This window comes from Panthera onca, chromosome B3 (genome assembly GCF_046562875.1).
Source record: "Panthera onca isolate mPanOnc1 chromosome B3, mPanOnc1 haplotype 2, whole genome shotgun sequence".
Lineage (NCBI taxonomy): Eukaryota > Metazoa > Chordata > Mammalia > Carnivora > Felidae > Panthera > Panthera onca.
The window spans coordinates 3,195,286-3,210,037 of NC_138344.1; the positions used below are offsets into that span (position 1 = coordinate 3,195,286).

At 48.3% G+C, this 14,752-nt stretch overlaps 1 protein-coding gene across 1 annotated transcript in view; it reads right to left on the minus strand.

Annotated features, from left to right (window-relative positions):
- The window catches only part of ADAMTSL3 (ADAMTS like 3), a 355,200-nt gene that overhangs the window by 183,115 nt on the left and 157,333 nt on the right, over positions 1-14,752 (minus strand). The window contains exon 7 of the mRNA XM_060617520.3: positions 13,493-13,619. Within this exon, the coding sequence (XP_060473503.3) occupies positions 13,493-13,619 (127 nt within the window). The remainder of the gene's footprint in view (positions 1-13,492; positions 13,620-14,752) is intronic.

Genomic DNA, 14,752 nt, shown 5'->3' on the forward strand with positions numbered 1-14,752 from the left:
GGTTGAACCCAGTGATTCATCTCTTACCTGTAACACCCAGTGCTCGTCCCAACAGGTGCCCTCCTCAACGCCCATCCCCCATTTAGCCCATCCCCCCACCCACCTCCCCTCCAGCAACCCTCCGTTTGTTCTCTGTCTTTAAGAGTCTCTTATGGTTTGCCTCCCTCTCTGTCTTTATCTTATTTTTGCTTCCTTTCCCCTATGTTCATCTGTCATGTGCCTCAAATTCCACACAGGAGTGAAATCAGGATATGTGTCTCTTAAATTTGGAGAAGATCCTTCACACTGCTACTCACTGGGCCATCTCCCAGGGCTGCTTCTTGTCACACATTAAATGTCACCTGCATTATGTTTACTCTACAAACTATCGGGAAAGGCCATATGGATGGGGGTCAGGGTCACAGGTGCTGGAGCCACATGACCTGGGTTGGAATACCAGTGCTGCCACTTGGGACTGCTGTGTGACCTGGGGCAAGTTTCTTGCCTTCTCTGAGCCTCAGAGGTATCTGTAAAATAAGGATAATAAGCATACCTGTTTCAAGGGAGTTTTGAGGAGGTTCAATGAGGTAAGTTACGCGCAGGGCTTAGAAGAGAACCTAACCACCAGAAGGGCTGGGTAAGGGTAAGTTATTCAAACTTCGCTGAGCACTTACTACGTCCCCAGGCAGAATGCCAGGTAACTTGAGATAAATTACCTCCTTTATTCTAATACAGTTACAATAAAATTTTTATTAACTCTTCTACAGTTCAGAGAACTGGATTTTTTTTTTTCAGGTTGAAATGACTTTGCCAAGATCACAGATTTCCAAGGCACTAGGGCTGAGGTCAGGACCAAAAGTTACTCTTAACTCTTCTACTGTGAGACTAAATTGCAACTGTGTAAACCCAAACTCACTCATCAGAAGCCTGTGCAGCACAGACTTTCTGTTTCATGGGTCTCACTTGTTTTGCAATCTCGGGGCTGACCTAAGGATCCATTAAATTTGCTTCCACGGATTTCCCTCCCACACATAAGTGCTCAACCCCAGCTGTTCCATCATATTTTTTGTATGTCTCATTTCCTGCTACAGATCACAGTTCCACTAAGTAGCAAGATGTACGGGAAATAAACTGTCCACACAATATTAACTTAATCAATAAACATCAGGGTCAGCCCAGAAGGACTGTAATTTATAGCAGATTGTTTATTTCACAGCGAAGTCCAACTAGAATTGCCCAACCTAAACTATCCGTTCCACGGTAATATGGGAAAAGAGAAGAAGTTTTATGTTCATTTTGACAACCTCACTCCCACTCCCCATTTTTTTTGTTTTGTTTTGTTTTGTTTTGTTTTGTGATTTTCTTAATTTGGTGGGTTGGCTTTTCCGCTGGACAAAACTTTCTGTCAGGTATTTTACACGTTTTCTGGACCTTGCACATTTATGTCTCTTTCTGTTCTTTTTTTTTTTTTTTTTAATGTTTATTTATTTATTTTGAGGGGTGGGGCAGAGAGAGGGGGAGACAGAGAATCCCAAGCAGGCTCTATGCTGTCAGTGCGGAGTCCGACGTGGGGCTCGAACCCATGAATGTGAGATCATGACCTGAGCCAAAATCAAGAGCCAGACACTTACCCAACTGAGCCACCCAGGTGCCCCTCTAGAGCTATTTCTTTAGGCTAAAACTGACACACACACCCTGCCCCCAGTCTCCATTCCCAAGGAACGAAGGAGTGTTTTTAAAAAGGAAGAAAGGCATCCCAATAAATGCTAATGCAAATTATAACAACAACCTTATGGAAAAATTGGAAAGAATACCTATATTCCTTTTAAATGAGACAGTGGCCATGAAAGCATTCTGTAAACTGAGAAACGATGGTACTTGTGAATACTCTCACGTACCGATCGCTGCTTGGTGTCTTTTACACTAGAAGGGGGTAGTCGTGTGATGCTGTGCAGAGCAGGGGACGATAACTTTCCAAAGTCAGGGAGTCGGGTTTGATTCAAGTTCACCTGCCGCTCTGTGTGTGCAGTAGAGGGTTGTAGGAGGCAGATGACCAGAAAGTCAGCGTGTGGAGACACCGGTGTCCTGCACCTGGACGACCATCCAGGCTGCCTTTTGTAGCTCGAGGTGGGACAAATGAGACATGCCAGGAGCAAAGACAGGGGAAAGTCAAACTCAGAAATCAACAACCACTTTTTAAAAGTAGAGAAGAAGGGCGCCTGGGTGGCTCAGTCGGTTGGGCATCCGACTTCAGCTCAGGTCATGATCTCGCGGTCCATGAGTTCGAGCCCCGCGTCGGGCTCTGTGCTGACAGCTCGGAGCCTGGAGCCTGCTTCGGATTCTGTGTCTCCCTCTCTCCCTGCCCCTCCCCAGCTCATGCTCTGTCTCTTTCTCAAAAATAAATCAACTTAAATAAATACATTAATAAATAAATGTAGAGAAGGGACATGCTGGAGACTTGATTTGGCAAGAACAACCAGCTGCAAGCTGATAAACGGCCTCTCGTACCCACACCTGCCCTGCTATGACATCCCTGGTCCTGCCGTGAGCTAACTCCATGCTCCATCATGGGAGTCTAGTATCCCTGCACCTGCACCCGAGCGTCCTCGGCCGTCAGCCCCTGTGTCTATGCACAACCATCTGCTCCCAACCTGGAGCTGCGCTTCTTTCCTGGCCTCAGATGCCTGTCCCTCAAAAGAGCGTGGTGACAGGCAGGGTGCCGGCGAGTGTACTCTCCCGTGCTCACTTCCAGGACTCACTCTGAACGGCATGCCGCGGTGGGGGCGGGGGCTACGTTACGCATAAGCAGCAGGCAACAACCTTCTGTCCAGATGCTGCCCGGCAACCTGGCATAACTTTCCCCTCTGCCCTTTATACTGCATCTAAGAAATCAAGAGCCTGGTGGGGGTTAAATGGTCATTTGCCTACTGACTCTGGCGGGATGTCGGGATGCAGGATATGTCACCCCAAATATGCCACTTTGGCATACTGATTATTTTTAAAATTTTTTTAATGTTGATTTATTTTTGAGAGAGAAAGAGACAGAGTGTGAGCGGGTGAGGGGTAGACAGAGAGGGAGACACAGAATCCGAAGCAGGCTCCAGGCTCCGAGCTGTCAGCACAGAGCCCGACACGGGGCTCGAACTCACGAGCTGTGAGATCATGACCTGAGCCGAAGTCAGATGCTCAACTGACTGAGCCACCCAGGCGCCCCGGCATGCTGATTATTTTGATTTAAAGGTACTTGCGAAGTAGCAGGTGCAGGAGGGACGCTCTGCCCCTCCTCTGTCCTCTTGAATGCACAAGATAAATCTCCCGTGAGAAAGGTCTCCTCCCTGGACCAGGGGGTTAGAAGCAGCTTTCTCTCCAGAGACAGGGAACTGAGGACTGAGGAGGCTTCGTGGGTAAACCTTGTAACTACTTCACCATTTACTACCACAGCCCAATCCCCTTGTCTTGTCAATGCTCCACAAATCTATCATTCCTTTGTTTAAAAGGTAGAAAAGCTTCCCGCTTTGGCCACTTCTTTGAGTCTCCTGTCTCTGTGGGGCTCCCATATGGACGCACGTAATTAAATTTCTTTTTCTCCTGTTACTCTGTCTTCTTATTACTAGGGGCTGTGAACCAAGAACCTGGAAGGGTAGAGGGAAAATGATCTTTCCTGCACTGCAGGGACGTCAGAGGCTGAAAAGCAGAGGCATTAACCAGAGGCACAGATGAGAGTCACTACCTGGAGACTCTGGCAGCATGGAAATGTCCAGATTTATCCCCCAAAATTCTAGGGTAGGGCCTGAGGGCTAGAACACGGACCAAGTTCCCCAGAGGGTCCTGATGTGCATGCAGCAGTACGAGCCACGGGGCGGGCTCTGATGGGGGGACGACGGGCAGGTTGGCTGAGGCAGCCTTTGCTCCACTTCTGCTTCCATTTTTGTGCTACCTGTGTTCTGACCCCATCCCTCTAGACCTCAGGGCACATTTCTTGCTCATCTGGGAAGACCTCTCAGGAGGCTAGGGAGCACATGAACTCTGAAGTCAGACCCGCTGGGGCACTGACTTGTTGGGGTGAGACTTTGAACAAGGCATTTCATTTCACTGAGCCCCTGGGTGGGTCACTGTCCATGTTTGTCAAAGGGGAGGCTGTAAATAGTACCTACTCTGTAGGGTTATGGTGAGGAATAAACCATATCATATATAAAAGTACTCAGCACAGCACCCACAAATAAGTGTACAGCCTATGGAGGCCCCTGTTATTATTACCGTCCCGATAATTATTATTATTCTTAATGATCCCAGAGCACTCCATGGTTAGTGGGTGTCAGTTCTCCTGGGTGACGCCAGGTGTGACAGGGCTTGGCCACCAATAGGCTGCTTCCGCTTTTCATTCACGTGGGCAGCTGGTCTAAGTGGGTTATGCAATCCTGTTCCAGGCCAGTCAATACACCCTTATAGAGAACACATCGGGTGCCAGGTACTGGGCCAGGTGTGAAAGGCCCTCGATGAGCTCACATGCCAGTGAGGGGCTCAGCGCGTACACAAAATCCCTCCCACGCAGGTCGTGATGGTAGCATGTAAAAGGTTCCCAAGCAGTGGTTCACGGGAGATTCGAGGAGACTTCAAACCAACTCACTTCCCTTGCGTATAGAAAACTTCCTGGGCCCTTTAAGAATAAATGTAAGCCACCTCTGTTGAACCTTTTCATTAAAGCTTTGGAACATGTCTTTATATAAGATCCCGGGTCTATTTCTACGATCTCCATTCCATCCCAAGATCTGCTTTTTCTTAAAACAAGAAATAAATTACAGATATACTTAATAGACTCCCAGAGCTAGAAGAGGTCTTGGAAATCATCTGTGCTAAGGCTCTCAGTATACAGATGAAAAAGCCAAGGGCCCTGTGGTTCTGCCTAAGATCACAGAGAGTGAGCAACCAAGCTGAGGTTATTACCCAGTCTCTGGCTTCCAGGCCAGTTCTGTTGCACAATTATTTAGTCCCACTGAAACCATAATGGAAAGCCGAATTGTCTCTAGCAAAGTGCCTGTGTTTGTTAGCTCAACATGTATTGAGCTCCTAGGGCATGCTTCATAAAGGCCAAACAGGAAGTAAAAAGAAAAGAGAAGAGCTTGGTAGACTGGTAGACTGGTCAGAGAGAGCTCCTCGAGGAGCTGACCCTTGAGCTCAAGGTGCAGAAAGAGGCAACCATGTTAAGAGCCAGGGGAAGGGTATGCTAGGCCCAGGGACTGGCCAGTGCAAAAGCCCGTGACAGGAAGGGCACTCGGCACTCTAGAATCTTCCAGACGGTAAGACTGGAGCCTCGTGCATGAGGGGCCAAAGGGCACACGTGACATGACACAGAGGCATCCGTGCGAGACTCCGAAGGTCATGGAAAGGTATGCATTTTAGCCTAAGTGGGAAGGCAATCCATGGGGAGGTTTTAGGCCGGGGGATTCACGGTCAGTCTGAGCACTCCGTGAAAGGCAGAATCCACAGCACTTCTCAACGGAGGCTGCAGATCATTTTGCCCTTGCGTCTCCTCACGCAGAGGACACAGAACACACACAAACACATGCGTGACAGAGCCAGGAGCAGCGGGAGGTTCGGGCCCCAGGTGTTCAGTCTCAGGATCCATTTACCACTCCATGCCGTCTCTCGCTGAATTAGATGGGGGGGGGGCGCCTGGGGGGCTCAGTCGGTTAAGCGTCTGACTCTTGATTTCAGCTCAGGTCACGGTCTCGTGGTTCGTGAGATCGAGCCCCACGGACCGTGCAAGAGCTTGCTTGGGATTCTCGTTCTCTTTCTCTGCCCCTCCCCGCCTCTCTCAAAATAAATAAATGGGGGGCAATATCCCAGGACGACGGTCGGGGGCTAGGTTGAAATATTCCTTCAACCACACACAGCTCCGGTACAGGAACACTATCGGTCAGCATCTTGCCCTGGAAAGACGAATGGGGAGGCAGAAAGAGACGATGTGAGCAGACGGTCTGTTTACCACGTCACAGCTGATGCGGTCTTCCCTGTTACGGACTGAGTTGCATTTATAGGTTATTTTAGGAAGCGACAGTCAAAGGGAAAATGTCCTCGTAATAAGAAGCCAGGTCCAGGATTCCATTTCCATCAGCAGATAGGATGTGCTTAACAGGATCAAGCACAGGATGTTTGGCAAGAGGGTGCGGTTATTGCCCTGACATCAAAAGTTCAGCGAAATGCTGGTGTTCCAGGTCGGCCTCGGACATCCCTGTGTCAAGAGGCTTAGATGCACCAGGTAAAAACGTACAAAGAGCCCAGACGGGACAAGCTAAGCTTATGTATTCCCCTTTAGGCCACGTGTGCCTTTATGTGGACAAGACCCAAATCATGGACAAATCTGGAAACACAACGGAGTCCCCCGAGTCCAAACCAAGACTCCAAATAGACGTGCTTGCTTCTCTGTGTACGGAGTTTCCTCTCTTTCGACACCGAGTGGCCTCTGCCTCCCTGTTCCAACCTCCAAAGCTCTCTGTGCCATGGTTAGTTGAGCGTCTCCCCTTGCCCCGCGGAACAGGAAATGTATGTGTTGGACCTGGACTGATTTCGGATTTTTCTCATAGTGAAAGTCTTGGCTCTGGGCGCTTAGACCTTGAATCTGCCTCGCTGCCTGGTGGAAATGACAGTGTGCGAGCAACCTTGAGCACTCTGTCCAGAGTGAGGCTGTGCCAATGGCGTCTCACGGCCACGTTCCCCCCACCGCTCGGTGGGGCTCCCAAGGAAGACAGGAATGATTGCTTGGCAAGGGGAGGACGGAGGAACTTCGTGGACTCCGCAGGCCCGGAGATGCACACTTGGGGAGAGACATGGCTTCACTCCCCACATTTCTTTCACACAAAGCATGATTATAGGGAAGTGCTTCCATATGGCCCACGGAAAATCCCGGCCAAGAACGGCTTCAGCTGGCCAGTTTCAGAGCAGTAACAGACTTGAAGGGGCCGTAATGAAAGTCAAGGACGAGAAGCAGCATGTTTTCACGCAGGCAGGAATCTGCTCACTTTCCCCGCAGCCCAGGCACAAACATACAGAGCTGGGTGACATCCCAGCTGCCCCTGCCTCTAGCACGTCACCTCACCCGCCGTGTTGGACAATCTGTCCCTAACATGCCGGTTGCCCTTTCTTTGTAGAAACTAATCAAAACGGTTAGATTTTTAGGGGCTTTTGACCCGGAATGTCCTGAACTGGCACAGGGGTCTGAGACACCCCCCCCCAAAACAAACCAGAATGGCAAATTTGGGGGTTGGGGTTACAAGTGCATTTTCCTGGAGAAAAAAATACACAATTTCCAATGCAGTCTCATAGGGATCCCTAATCCACAAACCGAAATCAATGTGAGAGAGAGAGAGAGACAGAATCTGTTCTACCTTACCAAGAGTGAGAAACTGTACCCCATCCCATCCCTTTGCATTTCAGAGCCTCCTCGGCTCATGTCTCCAAAAGACTGGTTTCTTGACCCAATTTCACTCAGCGTCTACCCTGGTTCAACTAGAATTACCACGATTTCTAATCACTCTTGGACCCTGACAAGATGGCGTCTCTTTCTGCTGAGACTTCCAGGCTCTTTAAAGCCGGTGCTTAACTCTAGGTGCTCCCCCGACACCCGAGCTACTATTTCCCCATTTCCAGTCCAAAAGCAGTCCTGGATTAACTCCTCCCAGTCCAGCCTGGCTCCTCACGGTCTCCCCCTGATCTGAATCTTTCCTCTCCAGCGCTACTGTCTCCTACAATGCAGTCTTCCTTGACACTTCTGACAAGGTCCCCCTCCATCCCCATCAGCAGCTTTCTTAAAAACAACACCCATGGGGCGCCTGGGTGGCTCAGTCGGTTGAGCGTCCGACTTTGGCTCAGGTCATGATCTCACAGTTCGTGGGTTCGAGCCCCGCGTCGGGCTCTGTGCTGACCGCTTGCTCAGAGCCTGGCACCCGCTTCAGATTCTGTGTCTCCTTCTCTCTCTGCCCCTCCCCCGCTCACGCTTTGTCTTTGTCTCACTCTGTTTCTCAAAAATAAATAAATGTAAAAAAAAAATTTAATTAAAAAAAAAAAAAAAAACACCCAGACCGACTGACTGCCGATTTGGACATCTGTTTATAAATATTCACATTTACATTTAATGTACGTGAGAGGTGTGACATCTTTTGGTACCCAAATGAGTCATATTTCTAATAAAAACACTGCCAGCATTCACTGGGCACTCTCTAGGTGCCAGACACTATTTGGAATGCTCAGCACGATTGATTTACTTAATCCTGACAGCACCTCTACAAAGGCAGTATTATTGCTGTTTCCAGTTTAAAATGAGAAAACCAAAATACACAGTAGTAAGCAACCAACCCAGGATTTAAACCCAGGCTGTCTGGCCCCAGAACCCAACTTCTTAGCCACTTCCCCACAGTGTCTTTCATAGTTAGTTATGAGAGACGGTCCTTAACATCTCTGGTCCTTAGTCTCTTCATCGGTGAGGTGGGTTTGACGATATCAAAACTATCACGTAAGGGGGGTAGTGAAACTAAGTGGTACGCCATGCTTGAGGACAATTCCGGGCATTCGAAAGCACTGTATCGATATCAGTAATAACAGAATGGGTGGAAAGCTGTATCTGTGGTTTCCCAGGTCGGTAGAAGCCAGCGTGTGTGCAGGCCACAGTTCGGGGTGATGAGGCAGCCCTCCCCGGGGAGGACTTCCCTTCCTGAACAAAGGGTACTGCATTCAAGGGATGGTTTTTGCACTACCTTCTTTATTGTCTGGGTGTGGATGGGTGTGAATGTCGAACAGTGACTTTGCAATGACAGAGACGAAAGCCACCCTCTGAGGATGATGATGGAGATGATGACGATGAAGGAGACAGAGACGAGTCTGGTTCCTTAAAGACACAGTAGAACGGCTTCTCCAACCTTGGCTGTCTACTGCAGACCATCCTGTATTTGTAAGTTGGGTTTTCCATGATATGTAGGAGAAAGCCTTCCTCACTGGTGCACCACCGCTCAAAGCCAGCTCCTTCATGACGTCCACCGGTGGGAACCTCTACGAACTCATGGTTCCCCATCTCAGGGAGCCCTCACAGAGATCACTCTAGCTTTTTACTGTCTTTGATAAATTCCTTCCCCTCCTTTCTTTGATGGGAACACTCTCAAGTCTCTGAGAGCCCTCGCTCTTCCAGAGCTGACTCTCACCTCTTAATGAACAGTACCAAAAAAAAAAAAAAAAAAAAAAATCCAATATTCTAGAATACTGCTAATTCCTGTCCATGTTCCCTGCCTGTATAGTTATCCAGCTCCTGACATGGCACGGGTGTGCACTCTCCTTTTGTCCTGGGTAAATCCTCTGTCTATATAATCTCTGGTCACTTCTGTTCACTCCTCAACCCACTGCAGTCAGGCTTTGGCTTCTGTTGAAATTCATTGAGACCACTCTTGCTAAGGTCACGGGTGGTCTTTGAATTGCCAAAGAGCACATGTTGGACTCCTATTCCAGTTGGTATCACAGCAGCAGTTAACATGGTTGACCGTCACCTCCTTTTTGGAGATACTCAGTCCTTTGGCGTCCATGATACTGCTTTTGCGAAGTCCTGCATTTACCTATTCTTTCTATCTTCTCTCATTCAGGTTCCTTTAAAGTTCTTTGCTGGCTAACCGCCTTGACCTCAGGTGCTCCCCAGGATGCAATTCTTAGCCTCGGGATATATCCTATACACTCTCTTTGGGTGGACTTACCTAATTTATTTACCACCAATAAGGGGATTTTGCTACCAGACAACAATGGACTGGCATATTTCATTTTTTAGTTTTTTTTTTTTTAACGTTTATTCATTTTTGAGACACAGAAGACGAGTGCAGGGCAGGGGTGGGAGAGGCAGGCAAAGAGAGAGGGAGACACAGAATCCGAAGCAGGCTCCAGGCTCTGAGCTTTCAGCACAGAGCCCAATGTGGGGCTTGAACCCGTGAACTACGAGATCATGACCTGAGCCAAAGTTGGACACCCAACCGACTGAGCCACCCAGATGCCCCTGGACTGGCGCATTTCAGATCAAACCTTTAACCCCAAACAAAATACAATCAACATCTCTTTGAAGGTACCAGAAAGATTCTGACATATTTGATACTCATGGGGCCAAATCTCCCAAGAGAAGGAAAATCCGAGGAGGTGAGCTTTACTGTCGGTATGTGACTCCTCTGCGTGAATCCCTCACCCAAGTGAACAGCGAGCATATCCACCCTTCCGCTCAGGCTGGGAGCTGGAATCAGCCTCGCTTCTTCTTTTCTCTTGTGGTCTTCATTCCAAGGATTATCGGACTCTGCAAATTCTATGTCCTAAAGATCTCTCTGGTCTGTCTCCCATCACACTTCCTTGGACTAAGGCCTCATTATCTCAAACACCCTCTATTTACAAAAAGTAGTTTTGAAGCATTTACAAAAAGCCTCCCAGATGGGACTCCTTGCCTCCAGGCTCCCCTCACAGGTAGTCCAGCCTCGACATGCTGCTAAGATTATTTTATTAAAACACAAATCTAACCACATCACTCCCCTGCCTAACTTCCACCTAAGTGATGTGTGCAGCATGACAAGGAAGGCCCTTATGATTGCCTCCTGAATGCCATCTGTCTCCTCCTTCATCCCGTCCAGTGCGGAACAGGATTCAGGCCTGAGCAACATGTTAACAGTTTCTCAAGAACGCCTAGGCTTTTCGTGAGCATCATGGCACCAACTTTGGGTTTCCTCCACCTGGAAAACCCTCCCCACCCTACACCCTCCCATGGTGTTCTCCCACCTGGAGAGAACAAGTAAAATCCCTATATCATAAGTTACATCAAAATAAATTCAAATGAACGGAAGGTTTTACGTGAGGAAAACAGAACCATAGGGGTGCTGGCAGAAAATACACAGGAATAGATTTTTTCCTTTTAAGGCAGCGGTTTACAAATTACAATCTGGGGGTCAAATTCAGCCTGCTGCCTATTTTTGTAAATAAGGTCTGTTTGCTCTTTTTTTTTTTTTAATTTCTGTATGCCTTGGGGGCACCTGGGTGGCTCAGCTGGTTAAGTGTCCAACTCTTGATTTTGGCTCAGGTCATGATCTCATGGTTCGTGAGTTCGAGCCCCACATTAGGCTCCGTGCTGCCAGTAGAGAGCCCGCTTGGGATTCTCTCTCTCTCTTTCTCTCTCTCAAAATGAATAAATAAACTTAAAGTAAAAATAAAAATAAATAAAATTTCTGCATGCCTTGTATTTTTCCCCTCCATTACTACATTGTTTTGAGTTTAACTAATTTTTTATAAGCCATTTTGATTTCATTTTCATTTTTTTCTATATATTTGGATATATGCTTATATATTTCTTTTAGATGTTTAGACATTGCTTAAATACCAGACAGATGACACTTAATCTCCTGGATGTATAACAAGTCTAGTTTTTTGGGTCAGAAATAAATATCTATATCTATTATCTATATTATCTATTATACAGATACAGATTTACTTAAAAATGGAAAAAGAAAAGCTTCAAAACCAAAGTGTGCTGCTTTATTATGAATGTCTAATGTGCATTCAAAGTATTGAAAAGCAAGCCTTTTTACCAAAGGATAATGTCACTAGGACATAAGGACTGTAATTATAAGAGAAGATTTTGAGGGGCACCTGAGTGGTTCAGTCGCTTGAGCATCTGACTCTTGATTTCAGTTCAGGACGTGATCTCAGGGTTCATGAGATCCAGCCCCGTGTTGGGCTCTGTGCTGACAGCACGGAGCCTGCTTGGGATTTTCTCTCTCCCTCTCTCTCTGCCCCTCCACCACTTGTGTGTGCATGCTCTCTCTCTCTCAAAAATTTAAAAAAAGAAGGTTTTGCAACATAAAGGTGTTCATGGAAACTAGAAGCTAGGAAACGCTGGGGAGGACACAAAACAGTGAGCAGGTGCTCTGGGAGGAAGGCTCTGGGAGGTGGAGGGCGTGGCCCCAGGCCTGGGCTGGATGGCTGTCCCACCACGTGGGTACCAAAGCAGGAAGAACACACCCAGCAGGATCTGAGAGGAGGACATCACTGCAGCCTCCGAAACAGTCACAGCTGAGGGGGGTGGGAGTGGGGGGTTACCCCTCCAGACTTCAACAAGGTCCCCTCCAGAGGGTCTGCTTTCTGACCTGTAATAAGATGCAGGAAACCTAGGATAACGGCACCCACGATGGGGGCTGTCCAGGGCGACCAGCAATTCTTGCACGTGGTATTCTGGGAAGGGTCCTTGCTAGTATGTTCAGGGCTGAGGTCCCTAGGTGCACACCGGCCGAGCAGTCCGGCTTTAGCGTTTCTCTGGCATCAGAAGAGTGGCCTCCACCCTCAAAGCTTTCACTTGCTTCGGCATCAGCTTGTCTGGCGGAACCTCTTCTCCGCCGGGATGCACGCTAAGGAGGCAGGGATGTAACAGACTGGCCCGTGGGTCACCAGCCGCACCTCCTTCAAGGCGCCGGCTTCCCCACCTCCTGCAGCCAGTAACAGGTGGCAGGCCACTCGGCCTCGGGCCCTTTCCCATCACTGTCGCTTGCTGCCATGGTCGTCTTTGGGCCTTGGGGTACTTCTCGCCACGCCCAGTTTCCACGGCTGACTTCTACAGCAAGTCTAGCTTGAACTGATACCCCTGCACATAAAGCTTTATTGGAACACAGCCATGCTCTGTGCTTAGGCATTGTCTGGGCGTGGGGGTTGAGACAGAACATATACGCCCTGCCGAGCCCAAAAACCCTACCTGGCCCTTTACTCAAAATGCTTACTGACCCCCAAATCGTGGGATTACAAAAGGCGGACATTACTGAGATAAAAAAAAAAAAAAAAAGATGAAAATTTCTGAGGACGTAAAACTTAGAAACTATCGATCCTAAAAACACAAACAATATTGAAAGCCAAACGACAAACCGAAGCCAATATTTAAAATAGGTGTCACGGAAGCGCGTGATGGGCACGGAGGAGGGCACCTGCTGGGATGAGCACTGGGTGTTGTACGGAAACCAATGTGACAATAAATTATATTTAATATAAAAATAAAATAAAATAGGTATCACCAAAAAACTGAAAGTTAACAGGCAAGCGGTTCATACTCGTGATGTAACAAACGCTGGCGGAAAAGACCAACATCCAACCGGAAAAACGCACAGGTGACTTTCGTGGTTCACTGAAAGAGGAGAGGGTCTGGAAAGATGGGGTAAGAAATACAAGGCGGTGTTCTCTACCTTGTTAGCAAGCACGGGAGGCAAATAAAAAAATTACTACTTCATGCTTTACCTTAAAACAATGGCAAATCTTTAAAAAAAAAAACAAAAAAAACCCCTGTCTCGGTAAAGATTCAAAGAAACGGGGGTCTCAGAGAAGTTCACGGAACCGAGAATGTGACAGACACCTTCCGGAAGAAATGGGACTTGCGGAGCGCGGGTCGGAAGCGCTCTCCGCCGAAGCAGCTCAGCGACGGGAAAAGGTGTCCAGCAAGGGGCGGTGCAGCGGCGCGGGGGGTCAGACCTACTTTTCTCCGGAGAAACGTGCACCTTGGACTGTCCCCGCACGAGCCTGCAGGTGGAGCCATTGCCGGCGCACACGCCGCAGCTGTCCTCGCGGGCGCCGCTCCCCAGGTGCCGGTCGCAGCCCACCGCCTGCGGACAGAAGCGGGCGACGGGAGCGTGAGAACGCGGGGCTGCAGCTCTAGACACTTCCAGAAGCATCCTCCCGGTGGGAGCCTTCCTGGATTCAGGAGGGGGGCTCTCTTCCACGAGGACAGAGTTTGCAAACTGTGCAAGCCGTAAAGCCTCGCAGGATATCGCTTGGGGGGCTGGGGGGGGGGCTCTTACGCGCCCCCCATCTAATGGAAAGGGGGGAACCGACGCGGCCCCTCCCTGCACATTGTTACCCATTTTTTTTAATGTATGTTTTTAATTTGAGTCATAGACTTGTGCGTATATAAACTGAACGGAACGCTAGAGATACTGTTTCCGCTGGGTACCCGGCTCCCCACCCCTCTCCCCTCCTCTCCTCTGACCCTATTCTGGTCCTTTTCTCTCCTTTTCTCCCCAAAACGACTGCCATCCTGAAGTCCGCTATATCCTTCTGGGCCACCATTTTGCTTTGAACACTTTTTTCTTTGTTCTTATCTCCGTTTCCACACTATCTCAACATCAATACATACCCATCGCTCTATTGTATATCTTTACATCTCCTTCTGTTTATCGTTACTTATACCCACACCTTGGGTCCTTCCTCTGCCGTTATACCTACGTGCGTATCTTTATAAACCATTTTTATTTATTTATTTTAATGTTTCTTTATTTTTGAGGGAGAGAAACAGAGTGTGAGCATGGGAGAGGCAGAGAGAGCAGGGGAGACAGAACCTGAAGCGGGCTCCAGGCTCTGAGCTGTCAGCACAGAGCCCGACACTGGGCTTGAACTCAACAAACCTTGAGATCATGACCTGAGCCGAAGTCAGAGGCTTAACTGACTGAGCCACCCAGGCGCCCCTATAAACCATTTTTAAATGCAAGAAAGGAATGAATGGGAGATGTCTCACCGCATATGCCTATACTGCTACCTTTTAGTCCTTACTCATAATTGTGACTTATTATTTTTGTGAGCAATTTGTGTGTGCGTGCATGTGTGGGGCTTTACCCGATTGTGAGCTTCTGTATATGAGGCGAAGGGCTATGCCACGTTTCTTTTTATTTTACAAATACATCTTCTACATAGTATGTGCCGGCTGATATTACCTAGTGAGAGATTTTATCTCTACCCTCCT